General features: G+C 38.5%; 1 protein-coding gene across 5 annotated transcripts in view; it reads left to right on the plus strand.

The window, feature by feature from the left end:
• The window catches only part of OSBPL6 (oxysterol binding protein like 6), a 201,215-nt gene that overhangs the window by 164,464 nt on the left and 23,492 nt on the right, over window positions 1-13,259 (plus strand). For 3 of the 5 annotated variants that reach the window (XM_036099144.2, XM_036099150.2, XM_036099154.2), the window contains 2 exons: window positions 2,241-2,406; window positions 5,421-5,554. In XM_036099144.2, the coding sequence (XP_035955037.1) occupies window positions 2,241-2,406; window positions 5,421-5,554 (300 nt within the window). Of the gene's footprint in view, window positions 1-2,240; window positions 2,407-5,420; window positions 5,555-6,450; window positions 6,475-13,259 lie in introns of all 5 variants that reach the window. The other 2 variants (XM_036099142.2, XM_036099143.2) reach the window with 1 other exon arrangement.

Here is a 13,259-nt window from a genome sequence, read left to right on the forward strand (position 1 = left end):
CAATTTCAACTTCATTATGTTCAGAAAATAAATGTGTAACATGTGTTTTTCTTCTCAGCATCCAAATCCAACTTTTAATAGACAGGCCATTATCTCAGGGACAAGTCTGGGTGCTTACTGGAATGTCTGGGCCTCTACTGCATCGTGGCCTCCCCAGCCTCCCTGCCTCCTCTCCTACTTCATGCCAGTCCTTGGAGTGTTGAGGGCACCTGAGTGCAGGCAAAACCCTCTTCCATGATCCTCAACACATTACATTCCCCATCACCACACACCCACCCTTTCTTTTTATGCTCTTCTAATTTTTTGTGTCTGAAAACTGTATCAAATCCTTAAATCTGCACACTCCCTGATATACCCATTTCCTCAAGTCACAGTTTCCCCCCATGACTTCCTAATCTCCAACAACCTTCCCATGGATTCTCTGTGTCCCTCCCAAAAGGCTAAGGGCTCACTGCTCTGTCTAGATTTAGCATCACCACAGTTAAGGTCAGAAATTCCCTTTGTCTATCCTCAAATATTCTTCCACATCCTTTATAGGCATCCCCAAAAGACCTCAGTCATTATTACCACAGAGTTACCTGGACAGGATTCTAGCACATTATTGAGCCCAAGGACTTTGTTTTCTCAAATGGTTTCTCTGCCACTTTTGCGTCTCTTTTCTAGAATAGCCAAAAAATCTGATCCTGATGAGATAAACAAGTTGTTGACATGTCCCAGTTCAGTGTAGCCAAGGTCCCTGTGGAGGACCAAATAGACTTACTTGATAATTCCAGACACCAGATGCTTCCAGAATACTATCATATAGTAGCATGCTTAGCTTAGCTGAATTTAAGTAGAAAAGCTTCATGCTCACTGCCTTGCCCAGCAAATCTTGGATATCTTTTGAGATAATAACTCCTTGCCACTGCTGTGACAAAGCTATGTCCAAAGGGCCCCCTCCAGTCTCACCTGCCCTTACCCAGGTCCATAAACTGCTGTTCAGCCTAGATTTGTCAGCCAGCTCTCTCCATCTCCTCCATCTATCCTGTGTATCCTCAGTACACAAGTACATGCTCCTTTTTCCTGTTCTATCTCTCTCTCTCTCTCTCTCTCTCCCTGTCTCTTTCTATCTCCCTCTCCCTCCCTCCTCACCCCTCCTCCACTTGCTCTCTCTTCTTCTGTCAGGAAGTTTAAAGCTCTGTCAAAATAGGGGGGAAAAAAAGGAAGTGTTTCTGATATACATCTACATCAGACAAGTGTATTTCCTGCTAGCTAGAAGGTGTGAATTACCCCTTAATTTATATAAAATTCAGCTTATGGAGGAAGTCTAAGAGAGATTCTTGAAGATAACTGAATGAACATCTGTGCAGTAAGAATTAGGGGAAGTTACTGGTAATCTGATTTACAACAGGAATTGGTATTCTCATTTTCCAAGAATGTTTGTCTGATGCCATTTATAATGGTCAGGTATAACCTTCTAGAAGGAGAGGGAACGGTGCTTTGTCTCCACCCATCACAATACTAGCCCAGATCCAGTGCAGGCAAGAAAATACCTCTAGCCATTTGGGAAAATCTATAGTAATATGACTTTTTTTACTTAGTGCTTTTCAATATTGGCCATTTCATAAGCCGTGTTTGTATGTGTAACAGTGTTTTATGTAACATACAAAGGTAAATGACAGTAATTTATATCATGTATATTTCATTTACAAATATATTTTAATAAATCAATTTCAAATTTAATTGAGTCTCTTTAAGCCATGATTATGTTTACTGTTAAACTTGTTCATGTTTTATCCAATGGCCACGGAGCAAGTAAATCTTTCTTGAATTTTTTTTACCTGTTCCGTAATCTCCTGCTCCAGGCTCAGAAACAAGTGAGCATAAAAAGTCCTCTGACACGAGTACCCAGACTTTGTGAGAGTTCCAACTACTGTTTCCTGCCAGTGATTTTTTAGATCCAACTGTGGGTTCAGAGCTGGAGCTTATCTGGGATTCTGCCTTTCCTTCCTGTCGTTCTATAGTCATCTCTCGCTGTAACAGGGAAAAGCCAGTGAGCCCACAGCAGTACTCGATCTACTCTCAGAACTGAGACTTCTTCCCACCCCAACCACCTGCCAACTAAACGAGTACTGAGTGTCTCTGGGCGTGTCATTCCAAAGGGACCTAGTATTTTGAAGAAGGGACGCCATCTTTCCTATGTATGAGAATGTGGACTGATGTCCTGTTGCTCTTTCCTAATTTGTGCTGTCCCTTTTCAGGTCCCTTTCAGTGCTACCATGTCACCAGTCCGCTTGCACTCCTCCAACCCCAACCTTTGTGCAGATATCGAATTTCAGACTCCCCCTAGCCACCTCACCGACCCTCTGGAAAGTTCAACGGATTATACAAAGCTTCAGGAAGAATTTTGTCTAATTGCACAGAAAGGTAAGGGCAAATACAACGTGTCCTTTAGAGACGTTCTCTTCTTTGGTGAGAGGTTGCCGTTTACTCTTTCATTCTTGTCCAGGTGGTCATGGTAGAAAGGACTAAGCAGTGTATATATTGATCGGAGTTCTAGATACAAAAATGCAGTGGGGTGTGATGCCTGCCTCTTGGTTCACAGTTTTGAACGGAGAAAGAAAGTGTCATAAGCTGCGGAGAGAAAGGGGGAAAGACACCAAGAGTTATCCTAGGCAGGCCAGCACACACTACGACTCAACATCTCTTTTTCAGTGTCGTTTAGTTCTCATTTAATACAGACTTGTGGGCTATCCTTAGCAGTCGTTCTTTTTCCTTTATTAAATAACACTTATTGATCGTAGCTCAGGCTCAGGTAGGCAGTTCTGTGCCGTGTGGCACGGCCTGGGCTCGGTGATATTCGGCCAGAGGCTGGGCTGGGCTGAAAGATCCAAGGTGGTTTCATCCATATTCCTGGCATGTTGGTGGGATGGCTGCAGGGTCACACACAACCGTGTCCCTCTCGCTCTCCGTGACAGCTCAGGGCTCCAAGGGAGTGGAATACACTGAGATGGAAGCTGCCAGTCCTGTTCAGTTGGCACAGCATCTCCTGCTGGTCTCTACTGGCCAGAGCTTCATGGGCTAGGTCAGATTTGAGGGGAGGGGCAATTGAGCCCACCTGGGAGTCCCTTTTTTCATATTAAATTTTCAATAAGGCATGTTGTGTAAGTTCATGTGTTATCAGCCACAGAGACAGGGTCTAATAAATAAGAGGCAGGTAGTAGCTTGTAGGTAGACTGATCAGTCCTGTCTATGTTTACCAAGAGCCTGGGTTCCAAATTACCACCCCCCACTTTTGCTATAGCATTTAAATTTCAGTTGCTGAAATTCATTTTTTGACTTAAGATACTACCTTCCCAGGTGTTGTCTTTGAAAATGCATAATCTCTTGAAGAAAGATATACATGCTGTGGTTTTCAGCCATTTACATCTTATTGTGAATGAATCACATTAATTTACCCTGAGCCTGTTGGTAATAGGTGATAAGATATTCCTGAAAATGTGTGCTAAATGGAACATCTCCTGTGCCCCCATAATGCTCAAGAACCTGGTGGCTCAGGAAAAGAAGGGGCACACACTGAGAACATCTCTAGGAATGTTGAAGTCAACAAAATTTCATACTCTCAAGCCATCATCAAAGATGTACTTATCAGATATTTCTTTAATTCTATACTCATAAACAATTAAGCTAAATCTTCTCCCCCACCCCACCCTTCTTTCTCTGTAGATTTCTCAGTTGAGAGTCTGAAAGGCCAACTTTCTTTCACCTGCTATTTTACTCCTGATACATTTTTGTTACATTTCTTAGCCAGATGCTAATTATGTCATTAGATTAGAGCAGTGTTATTTTCTTTATATAACAGCATAGGATTATGGCCAGTAACTTTTACTTCTAACGGCAAGGGAACAAGGGGATGGTTGTAGGAGCAGGCAGAATGAGACAACAAATGTGTGAATTAAGTACATATAGCACAGCCTCTAAAGGGAGATGAGTAAATTCGAAAGTAGCCCCAGGAAAGCTTTGTGTATTTGGTTGCAATCCTGAGGTTTTCAGGAAATCCATGTTTCAACAGGATTTTAAAGCCTCTGTTGAAACAACATATTTTCTTTCCAACTATGCTAGAAAAAAAGGGCTTTTCTATGACTACTGAGCGAACTCTTTAGAAAGAATTATGGATTTTGAAATGTATGAGAGTCAGCTTTTAGAACTGCCAGTGGGGTTAATGTACTCCAACTATCAAGTTATTACCTTTAAATTGATGATGACTAGAATGTGGCATATAAATCAATAGATTGTGAGTCCCTTGTGATCTCATCATTTTTCCCCTCTTCATTCAAGCCAGTGTTTTTTGCTAAAATTTTCCACTTCTTAAAAATAACTTCTCAAATATGGAAATCCCTCTTTTAGAAGACTTTGCATATTATAGAAACTGTTATCATAAAGATAGGAGTTGGAAATCCAAACTTCCTGTATTTCAAACTTAAAGACTACCTCAGATTCTACCAATGTATGTTATTAGGTATACAGAAAAGGGGGGGGGTGTTGTTTTTATTGTTGCTTTTATTTTGTTTTTTTGTAGCTTTATTAAGATATGATTAACATATAACATTTCATAAGTTTAAGGTGTGCCTGTTGATTTGATACACTTAAATATTACAAAATGATTACCATCATAGCATCAGCTAACATGTCCATCCTGTCACATAATTACCATTTCTTTTTTGTGGTGAAAACATTTAAGATCCACTCTCTTAACTTTGAAATATATAATACAGTATTATTAACTATAGTCATCAAACTGTACATTAGAATTCCAGAACTTATTCATCTCAAACCTGGAAGTTTTACTCTTTGAACGCACTGCTTACATTAAGATGTTCCTGGCTGAGAAAGTAATTCAAGTGCTATTCTCAAGACCAAATCATTTCCTACCTCAAAGAGAACTAGTCAGGACTTCTAGATCAGCTTCCTGTTTTATTTTGGCAGGATTTATAAAATGCTCTTTTTGGGTACCTGCTTTGGGGAAATAATATTTGAATAGTTCTAAATGATTTGCATGAGAATTCATTGTACACAGAACTGTTCATATATTCTTATCAACCATGACAGTGTAAAACCTGTTGCCTTTTCCTTCTAGGAATGATAGATTAATTTTCTAAATGTTGATATTTAAGAATTGATATCAATATTTTATATCCTGCATCTAAGTCGTTTCTGGTATGAAATGCGCGCATTTTCACTCTGATTAATTACCATCACTGTATTCGTTTTGTGTATAGGTATTTTGGAAGATTCCATTGTAAGGCTGACTTTTAACTAGACTGTAATATAATCCTTCCAGATAATGTCTATGCATGAGTTAAAGTGCTGAGGAATTTGTAATTTTGTATATTCTTTCTGGATCCATTTAATCTTTGTTTCTCACTTTTTCCCCCACCCAGTGCATTCTCTTTTGAAGTCTGCATTTAATAGCATAGCTATAGAGAAGGAGAAGCTTAAGCAGATGGTTTCTGAGCAGGATCACAATAAAGGCCACAGCACGCAGATGGCACGGCTCCGACAGTCACTGTCTCAGGTAAACGAGAGTGTTTGTTTCACTCTCATGACGCATACCTGATCCCATAAGGCAAAAGATTGGGGTGGAGGTGGTCTGTCATGCATGGCACGTTCAACCGAAACTCCCCTAAGACATTGTAATGTCAGCATTGAATTTTAAAATTCTTTAAAAATTAATTAATTAAATTAAAGTTGAAGTTAAACGTTTCTTGCAGACTAGGTCAAGGTAAGAGTAAAAATCAACCAAACTTGTTTGTAAACGTATAATTTTTTTTTGGCTGATTTGAATACTTTTGATGGCTCTCAATGGTCATTTATAAGACCACCGTAAATCATGCATTTATACATGATTTACACTTCTAAAATATGTTCCAGAATATATTTAATCCAGTGTTAAATACAACAGAATCTACCAGATCTTCCACACTTAATATTTTCCCACTTATACCACATCTTAATCTGTTGAAAATTATTGCTTACTCTTACCTATTTTTTTCTTTTCTGATTTATACTTTTAGAATTTCCTTCCTATCTAAGTTATGCTCCCTGAAGCTAGACTTATATATTTCAAGATATATTGTACATCATAAAATATATTATTCAATATATATTCATTATATATTATTCAATATATATTCATTATATATAATTCATTATATATTATTCAACATGTATTGATCTTCGTAATACTCCTCAAATACCTATATGTATCAAAGTTGAAATTTCTAATAAAAATCCTTTAAAGCTGCACTTAATGCTTTTTTACCCTGAGCACTTCCTCTGAAATATTTCCTTCATTTAGTCTATAAATGCACTTTTAAAAAGTCCTTTGAGAATTCAATGTTGTTATGTGATTTTGTGTGAGAACTCAGTGTTTATATAAAATATTATTCACTTCCTGGTGCCTTGGATCAGAGTGAAGGAGCGAGCAAATCCTGGGTAAGTGGTTTTCCATGTGGATCGGCTCCTGCTTGAATAGTTTCCCTCAGTCCCTAAAAATGGATTAACTGTCTCACCGTGTTTTATGTACCTGAACTGTCAGCTTACCCTCAGTGTTCAGTTTCATGCTATTGAGTATTGTTACCTGGGCCACACTTGCTGTGTTCACCATAAAACACTGTCAGTTGAGGTGCATATCCCACTTCCGGTGCAAAACCAGGGGGACTCGGGAGCATGAGCACTCAAAGCCGCAACTGTTGTGCCGGTCTGCAAAGGGCTTTTTCCCTAAACCCATTTTAATGGTTTGCCTTGGGCTCCTCATGTCATGTATCTGTTGAACACTCAGTCTGTGGTAATTGATCTTCGGAATCATTATTCTGAAAGTATCATGAATCAGAGAGATCAAAACAATGGTTAGGTAAATATACAGATACCATCCTGTAAACATGCAAAATATACTCTTATCCCCCTAAATGTTACAGTGTTTCCTTCAGCTGTATTAAATGATAGAGGCTTAGTGGTATATGCTTGCATTAAGAAAAATAAGAAAATGTATTTGTTTCTTTTGTTTTTCCTTTGCACAAACTTTTTTTTTTAAGTTTTTATTTTAATCATCTGGTGCTTATCACAAGTATACTCCTTAATGCCCATCACCTATTTCCCCCATCCCCCCACCCACCTCCCCTCTGGGGACCATCAGTTTGCTCTCTATAGTTAAGAGTCTGTTTCTTGGTTTGTCTCTCTCTCTTTTTCCTTTTGCTTGTTTGTTTTGTTTTTTAAATTCCATATATGAGTGAAATCATATGGTATTTGTCTTTCTCTGACTGACTTATTTCACTTAGCATTACACTCTAGCTCCATCCATGTTGTTGGAAATAGCAAGATTTCATTCTTTTTATGGCTGAATAATACTCTTGTGTGTGTATGTGTGTGTGTGTATCATATATATCATGTATATATCATACAGTAATTCTATTTTTAACTTTTTGAGGACCTTCCATACTGTTTTCCACAGTGACTGCACCAGTTTGCATTCCCACCAACAGTGCAAGAAGGTTCCTTTTTCTCCACATCCTCACCAACACCTGTTTTTTCTTGCGTTTTTTATTTTAGCCATTCTGACAGGTATAAGGTGATATTTCATTATGGTTTTGATTTGTATTTTCCTGATGATGAGTGATGATAAGCATCTTTTCACGTGTCTGTTGGCCAGCTGTATGTCTTCTTTGGAAAAATATCTATTCATGTCTTCTGCCCATTTTGAATTGGATTGTTGGTTTTGGGGGTGTTGAGTTGTATCTGTTCTTTATATATTTTGGATACTAACCCTTTGCCAGATATGTCATTTGCAATTATCTTCTCCTATATATTCTCTCCATAGGTTGTCTTTTAGTTTTGTTGATTGTTTTGAAAATGTATTTGTTTCTTGCTTGCTTGCTTTTATTTGTTTGTTTGTTAAGACAGAGAATTGTGGGAGGGGGGCGCCTGGGTGGCTCAGTCGTTAAGCGTCTGCCTTAGGCTCGGGTCATGATCCCAGGGTCCTGGGATCCAGCACCACGTCGGGCTCCTTACCCGGTGGGAAGCCTGCTTCTCCCTCTCCCACTCTCCCTGCTTGTGTTCCCTCTCTCACTGTGTCTCTCTCTGTCAAATAAATAAATTTTAAAAAATCTTAAAAAAAAAAAAAAGAATAGGAAGTAGAGATCTGGTTTGTGGCATGGCATCAGATTAGAAATGATAAAGAGGAATGTTTAAAGAGATTCATTTGTTCATTCATTTATTCATTGTATTTCATTCAACTGACTATATATTAGGTATGTGTAAGATTTGGAACACCAAGATAAAAGTAACCCTGGCCATGTCCCCAGGAAGCTTATGATCTGATTAGTGAGATGAGCAGTATTTACCAAGGAAACAGTTAAATGGACCAGGCTCTCTAGTCCATTCAGAGCAGCATATGGGTGGTGCAGATTTCTGGGGCTCTGGTTGTTCATAAGAATGGGAGATCCCTGACCTCAGAGCAGAGCCACAGATCAGGAGGAACTGAGCTTTGAATTGGGCCTGAGTAGACAGCAGCCATTTACAAGGAAAGACCTGATGCTAACATGATGAAAGTAAAATAAAGCAAAGTTATATCAACTTTACATTTTGGGGGTTAAGTATTTTCTTCTCTTGTCAAAACATAATTTATTTACCTCTAAACTTAGAGCTTCAATAGATTTTTGTTGGGTTGTTGTTGGGGTTTTTTTGTTTTGTTTTGTGGTGGGTTTTTTTTTTTTTACTGTTTTTTATATATATATATATATATGTGTATATACACATATATATATACTTTTTTTTTTAACCAGAAAGCTCAATTTTACCCTCAAAAAATGTAAAAATAATTTGGTACTCTAAAAACAGTCTGTTATACCCTATTCACTGGAGAATTCAGTGCTTCCTATTGTGTGTCATCACAGCATTTCATGTTCTTATGTCTGACCATACCCTCCCATTGGGCCAGTTGTACCCTTGCTGGCCGTCTATACTCGTTGCCCCTAAGGCTGGACTCTCTTTTGGAATTCCCCATCGCTTTTGCTTAGACATTTAAGTTTATAGACGGTTCACTCCGTTCTAGGGAATCACTATCCATGGTTAGACCACTGGAGACGTATCTGGAGAATGGCAGTTAACTCACAGTGGCCTAAGCATGGGGTGAACAAGGAAAAATTAATCTAGAAACAGCTAAGTAAGTAGATGGGAACCAGCTCATCAGAGACCACACGAAAGAGTTTAGATTTATCTCATCAGTGCTGGGGAGGCCTTAAAGAATTTTAACTCGTGAGTGATTAATGCCAGAAATTGAAAATGTGAGTGTATATCTCTGTATCTAGAAAGCTTACTCTGGTACAGTATGGACAATGGATGGAATTAAGGTAAAACTAGTTGGACAGAGTCTTAAGATATTTGAGATAATGCAGGCCTGAACTCAGGAAGTACCAGAGTTTCAAAGGCTAGGGGAGGGGGGCCTGGGTAGAATCAGCATGGCTTGGAGATCAGCTGCATGTTAGACAGGGACAAGGAAACAGAGTCAAGACTCCTTGTGTAGCACAATAGTAATAGTTCTTTTCCCTGAGATTGGGAATACAAGAGGAACTGATTTTTCAGGCCTAAGTAGTGATGTTTTTTTTTGAGACTGAGGGGTCTGTGGGCCATCCATCAGACAATCAGATATATAGATGTAGAGCTCAGGAGAAAGGTCTGGCTAGAAAGAAAGATTGGATACCCTGGTACATTGGTAAAGTTATAGATATTGGTAAATCAGAAGAAAAGAGGGTCAGTGGTGCTGCTATATAGAACATTAATAGTTAAAGGACATAGCAAAAAGAGGATCCTTTGATGGAGACTTAGGGGAAGCAGCCAAAGAATTTAGGTGGCGCTGACCATTGAGATCAACGGTAAAGGGTTTTGATCGTCTCAAAAAGAATCCGATTAAGCAGCAAATAGTATATGGACTGAAAGTCAGCCTTGGAGTTTGATAGCTGTGTCAGCATGTTCATATTTGAGGGGAAGGAACCGGAAGATGAGGAGACAGTGAAGATGGAAACAGTTAACTGATGGAACCATCCTGGTTGGCCAACTCTGTTTTCACTGTCGCTCTTTCAACATAGCACTCAGAATTGAACAAGATACTTAAATAGCATATATTGAGACGAGTGTTCTGAGTACTTCTTTATATTAGCATAACTTCACATTATAGTGTGATTTTAGGTGGCCTGAAGACATCTTCGATCCATATTCAAGTGTTATCAGTTAAACTTCCAGATATTTTTCTTATAACCGGTTAAGTCTCTCCACAGAGAGGGAAAGAGAGAGAGAGACTGTGTTTAAATAACTTCTTAAATTAGTCTAACATTTTTAAAGTATATTTTTTATTTGTTATATGTCCTATTTGATATATGTAAAATTATTAAAATGCTGCTTTTCAGTACAGCTTTTAAGGATATCAACTTGGCAAATTCCATCATCCTTTTAGAGGACACATAGCATATAAAATACGTGAAATTAGCATTCTTCACTACCTGTTCAGAATGATTGTTACCTGCCTCAGGCATGTAATAATTTGCAAGGCTGAACAGGATAATGAATTCCTCTTCTAAAGTGATATTTCTTCCCTGATCTGTGTGTACACAAAGACATACATAATTCTGTTATTTTACCTCCATGAAACTTTAAAGGTAACTTTACACCTGAGAGGCGGCATAGATGTTAGATTCGAACCTGTAAGACCGGGCATTGTGTGTGGTCTCTATCCCTTTATAAATGACTTTATTTCATAGCTACAATTTCATATCCTCCTTACTGTAGTATCCTGAACCCCAAGATCAAATAGTATATAAGACTAAGGTAATTTCAGTACCTCAGGTTACTATAATAATAAAAGATTTGACTTGACTTGAGTCTGTCTTTAATACATTACCCTCTGACACTGTTACTAGTTTGGTCTCTGGCCCCAGAATCTATGCACAGCTTATGCTAAATATAGTTGGTGTTGGGTCCATATAAATGTGAGCAGCAGAATATGTCCCTTGTACTTCAGCTAGAATTACTGTATTTCATTAAATCAACATGCCATAGATTGTTAGATGTACCATCATTATGTGCATTACTAAAAAAGAAAGCAAACTGCTGTCAATGAAATTGACAGTACTTCAGAGGTGTTAAATGTAGGAGATCTTAGAATCAAGGAAATACAGTATATATGGAAATGTAAGCAAAAAATCAACTTAAGGCATAATACCATAATTAAAATCCTGATTGTAGTATTTACCATCCTTCCTGTCTACAACATTTCACATACAGAAAATAAATATTCTGGGGTATTTATTGGGATGAAACTTCCAAGAGTATTCCTGAATTCAAATTCCCTGAAACGTGGCAAAATTTGTTGTGCATGAAGATATTCTTCATAGAATTATTTGTATCTTTTTTTAGCTATCCAGTAAGTTTAAATTGATGTCATTTTGGACATAATTTGGCAATATTTCTTAAAGCCTTAAAAAGATTTTAACCCTCTGACCCGTGACTGATATGTCTAGTCTGAGAAAGTAATGCTGAATGTAGAAAACCATTATGCATACAAACATTCGTGGCAGCATTACTTATTCTGGGAAAAATCAGTAATACCATAAGTATCCAATTATAGAAGATAATCACTTATTATGCAACTATTAAAGTCATATTTGTGAAGAGTTTGCAACATCAAATAAAATATTTATATACAAAGAATAAGTGATGTAAAGTATGCACCCGTTAAGTAATGTGGAAAATGTATAGGAAAAAGCTAGAAAGAAATATACCAAGCTATCAACAGTTGGTTGATAGGGTAGTAAGTTATGAATTTTTTTAAAATACTGTTTTTTTTACTTTTTGTATTTTCCAAATATACTGTAGTAGTATGTACTTATTTTAAAATTTAAGAAAAGAAGGTGATTTTTAAGTGATTCCCAGGATTTGATTCTTGATCACTCTAGCTTTGACAAGCTTCCATACTGATTTTCTCACTCTTTTTGAATCAGTTTTGCTTTTATCCAAAGGGCTTAAGTCTCTGATGATTCCATCTTGCCATATGTTTCATATCCTTTAGCCCTCAGGATTCCACGTTTCCTTCCCAGAACCCACAGTTCTGTTCAGTAAAATGTATCTGTCCGAGTCTCACCCAGTGGAAGGTCAGCCTCATCCATTGTCTGCCAAGGTGGATAATGGTAGTTAATAGCCAACATGGTGGGGATTTGGACAGCTAATTCTGGCTTCGGATTTCAAGATGGTAACTTCTTCTATAGACTGAGAAGGAACGGTTTGCTTCTTGGATATATTAAACTTGAATATGTCTGAAGGACATGAGATATGGGGAAAAGGGAGAGTGGAGAGTTTTGTGTGTAGTCCAAGGTCACTAACTCAAACAAGTAGTGAGAATAAGCCTAGAATCTGCCTGGTGAAGAATCTAAGCACAGTTCCTGTGGTGCTCCCTCCCCGTTAGGTCTTTGGTCCCATCTGCCACCAATAGAGCAATGTCATTACTGACAAGTCTCCTTAAGCTTTTCTCGCTCCATGGCTGGTGTGAGTAGCTGATGATGCCCCTCCTTTTTCCTTGTTTCTCCACTGTTCATGAGCCTTGGGTATGTTCTGAATGTTGTTTCTGCCATCATCTGGGCTCTTCCATGTTAATTATCGCTAATAGTGTCCTTTCACAGAAAATACCTATATTCCTCCATGTTCCCAAGATTTCCATGATATCATTATGGAGAAAATAGTTGCGTTTCAGGGAGGGAAGTAATAAATGTGGTCTTGGGCACTGCCTGAGAGCACGGCACCACAGAGCTCGTGGCACGTGGCTGTCGCAAACCTCAGAAACAGTCTATATGATCAAGGCAAAAGGAGGAGCTACCCGGGGAAGATGTTGCAGAAATGGACCATTGCACGCTCGGCTGTCTGCCCGCTTCCACCTTCTGCCGCTGGGGCCACCAGACTTGGAAGATTCCTTATTTCCATGCTTTGGGGGGCTATAGGACAATGACCTTCTTCTACCACTGCATATGTATTATTAATAAAATTTTCCTTTTGAACTTTTAGTTCATCCCCCGTTGCTACTATGGCTAGAGCTGTTACCGTATGTGCCTTCCCACACACCTGTAGACACAATTGCATTTCATGACAATTGGCTGAGATAAGAGCTGAAATGAGAATTTCACTTAAGCTATCCAGAGCAAACCGTAGTACCAGTTTCGTGACAAATGGCAAGCCTGTGC

The sequence above is a fragment of the Halichoerus grypus genome, chromosome 4 (genome assembly GCF_964656455.1).
Source record: "Halichoerus grypus chromosome 4, mHalGry1.hap1.1, whole genome shotgun sequence".
In the NCBI taxonomy this organism is placed as follows: Eukaryota; Metazoa; Chordata; class Mammalia; order Carnivora; family Phocidae; genus Halichoerus; species Halichoerus grypus.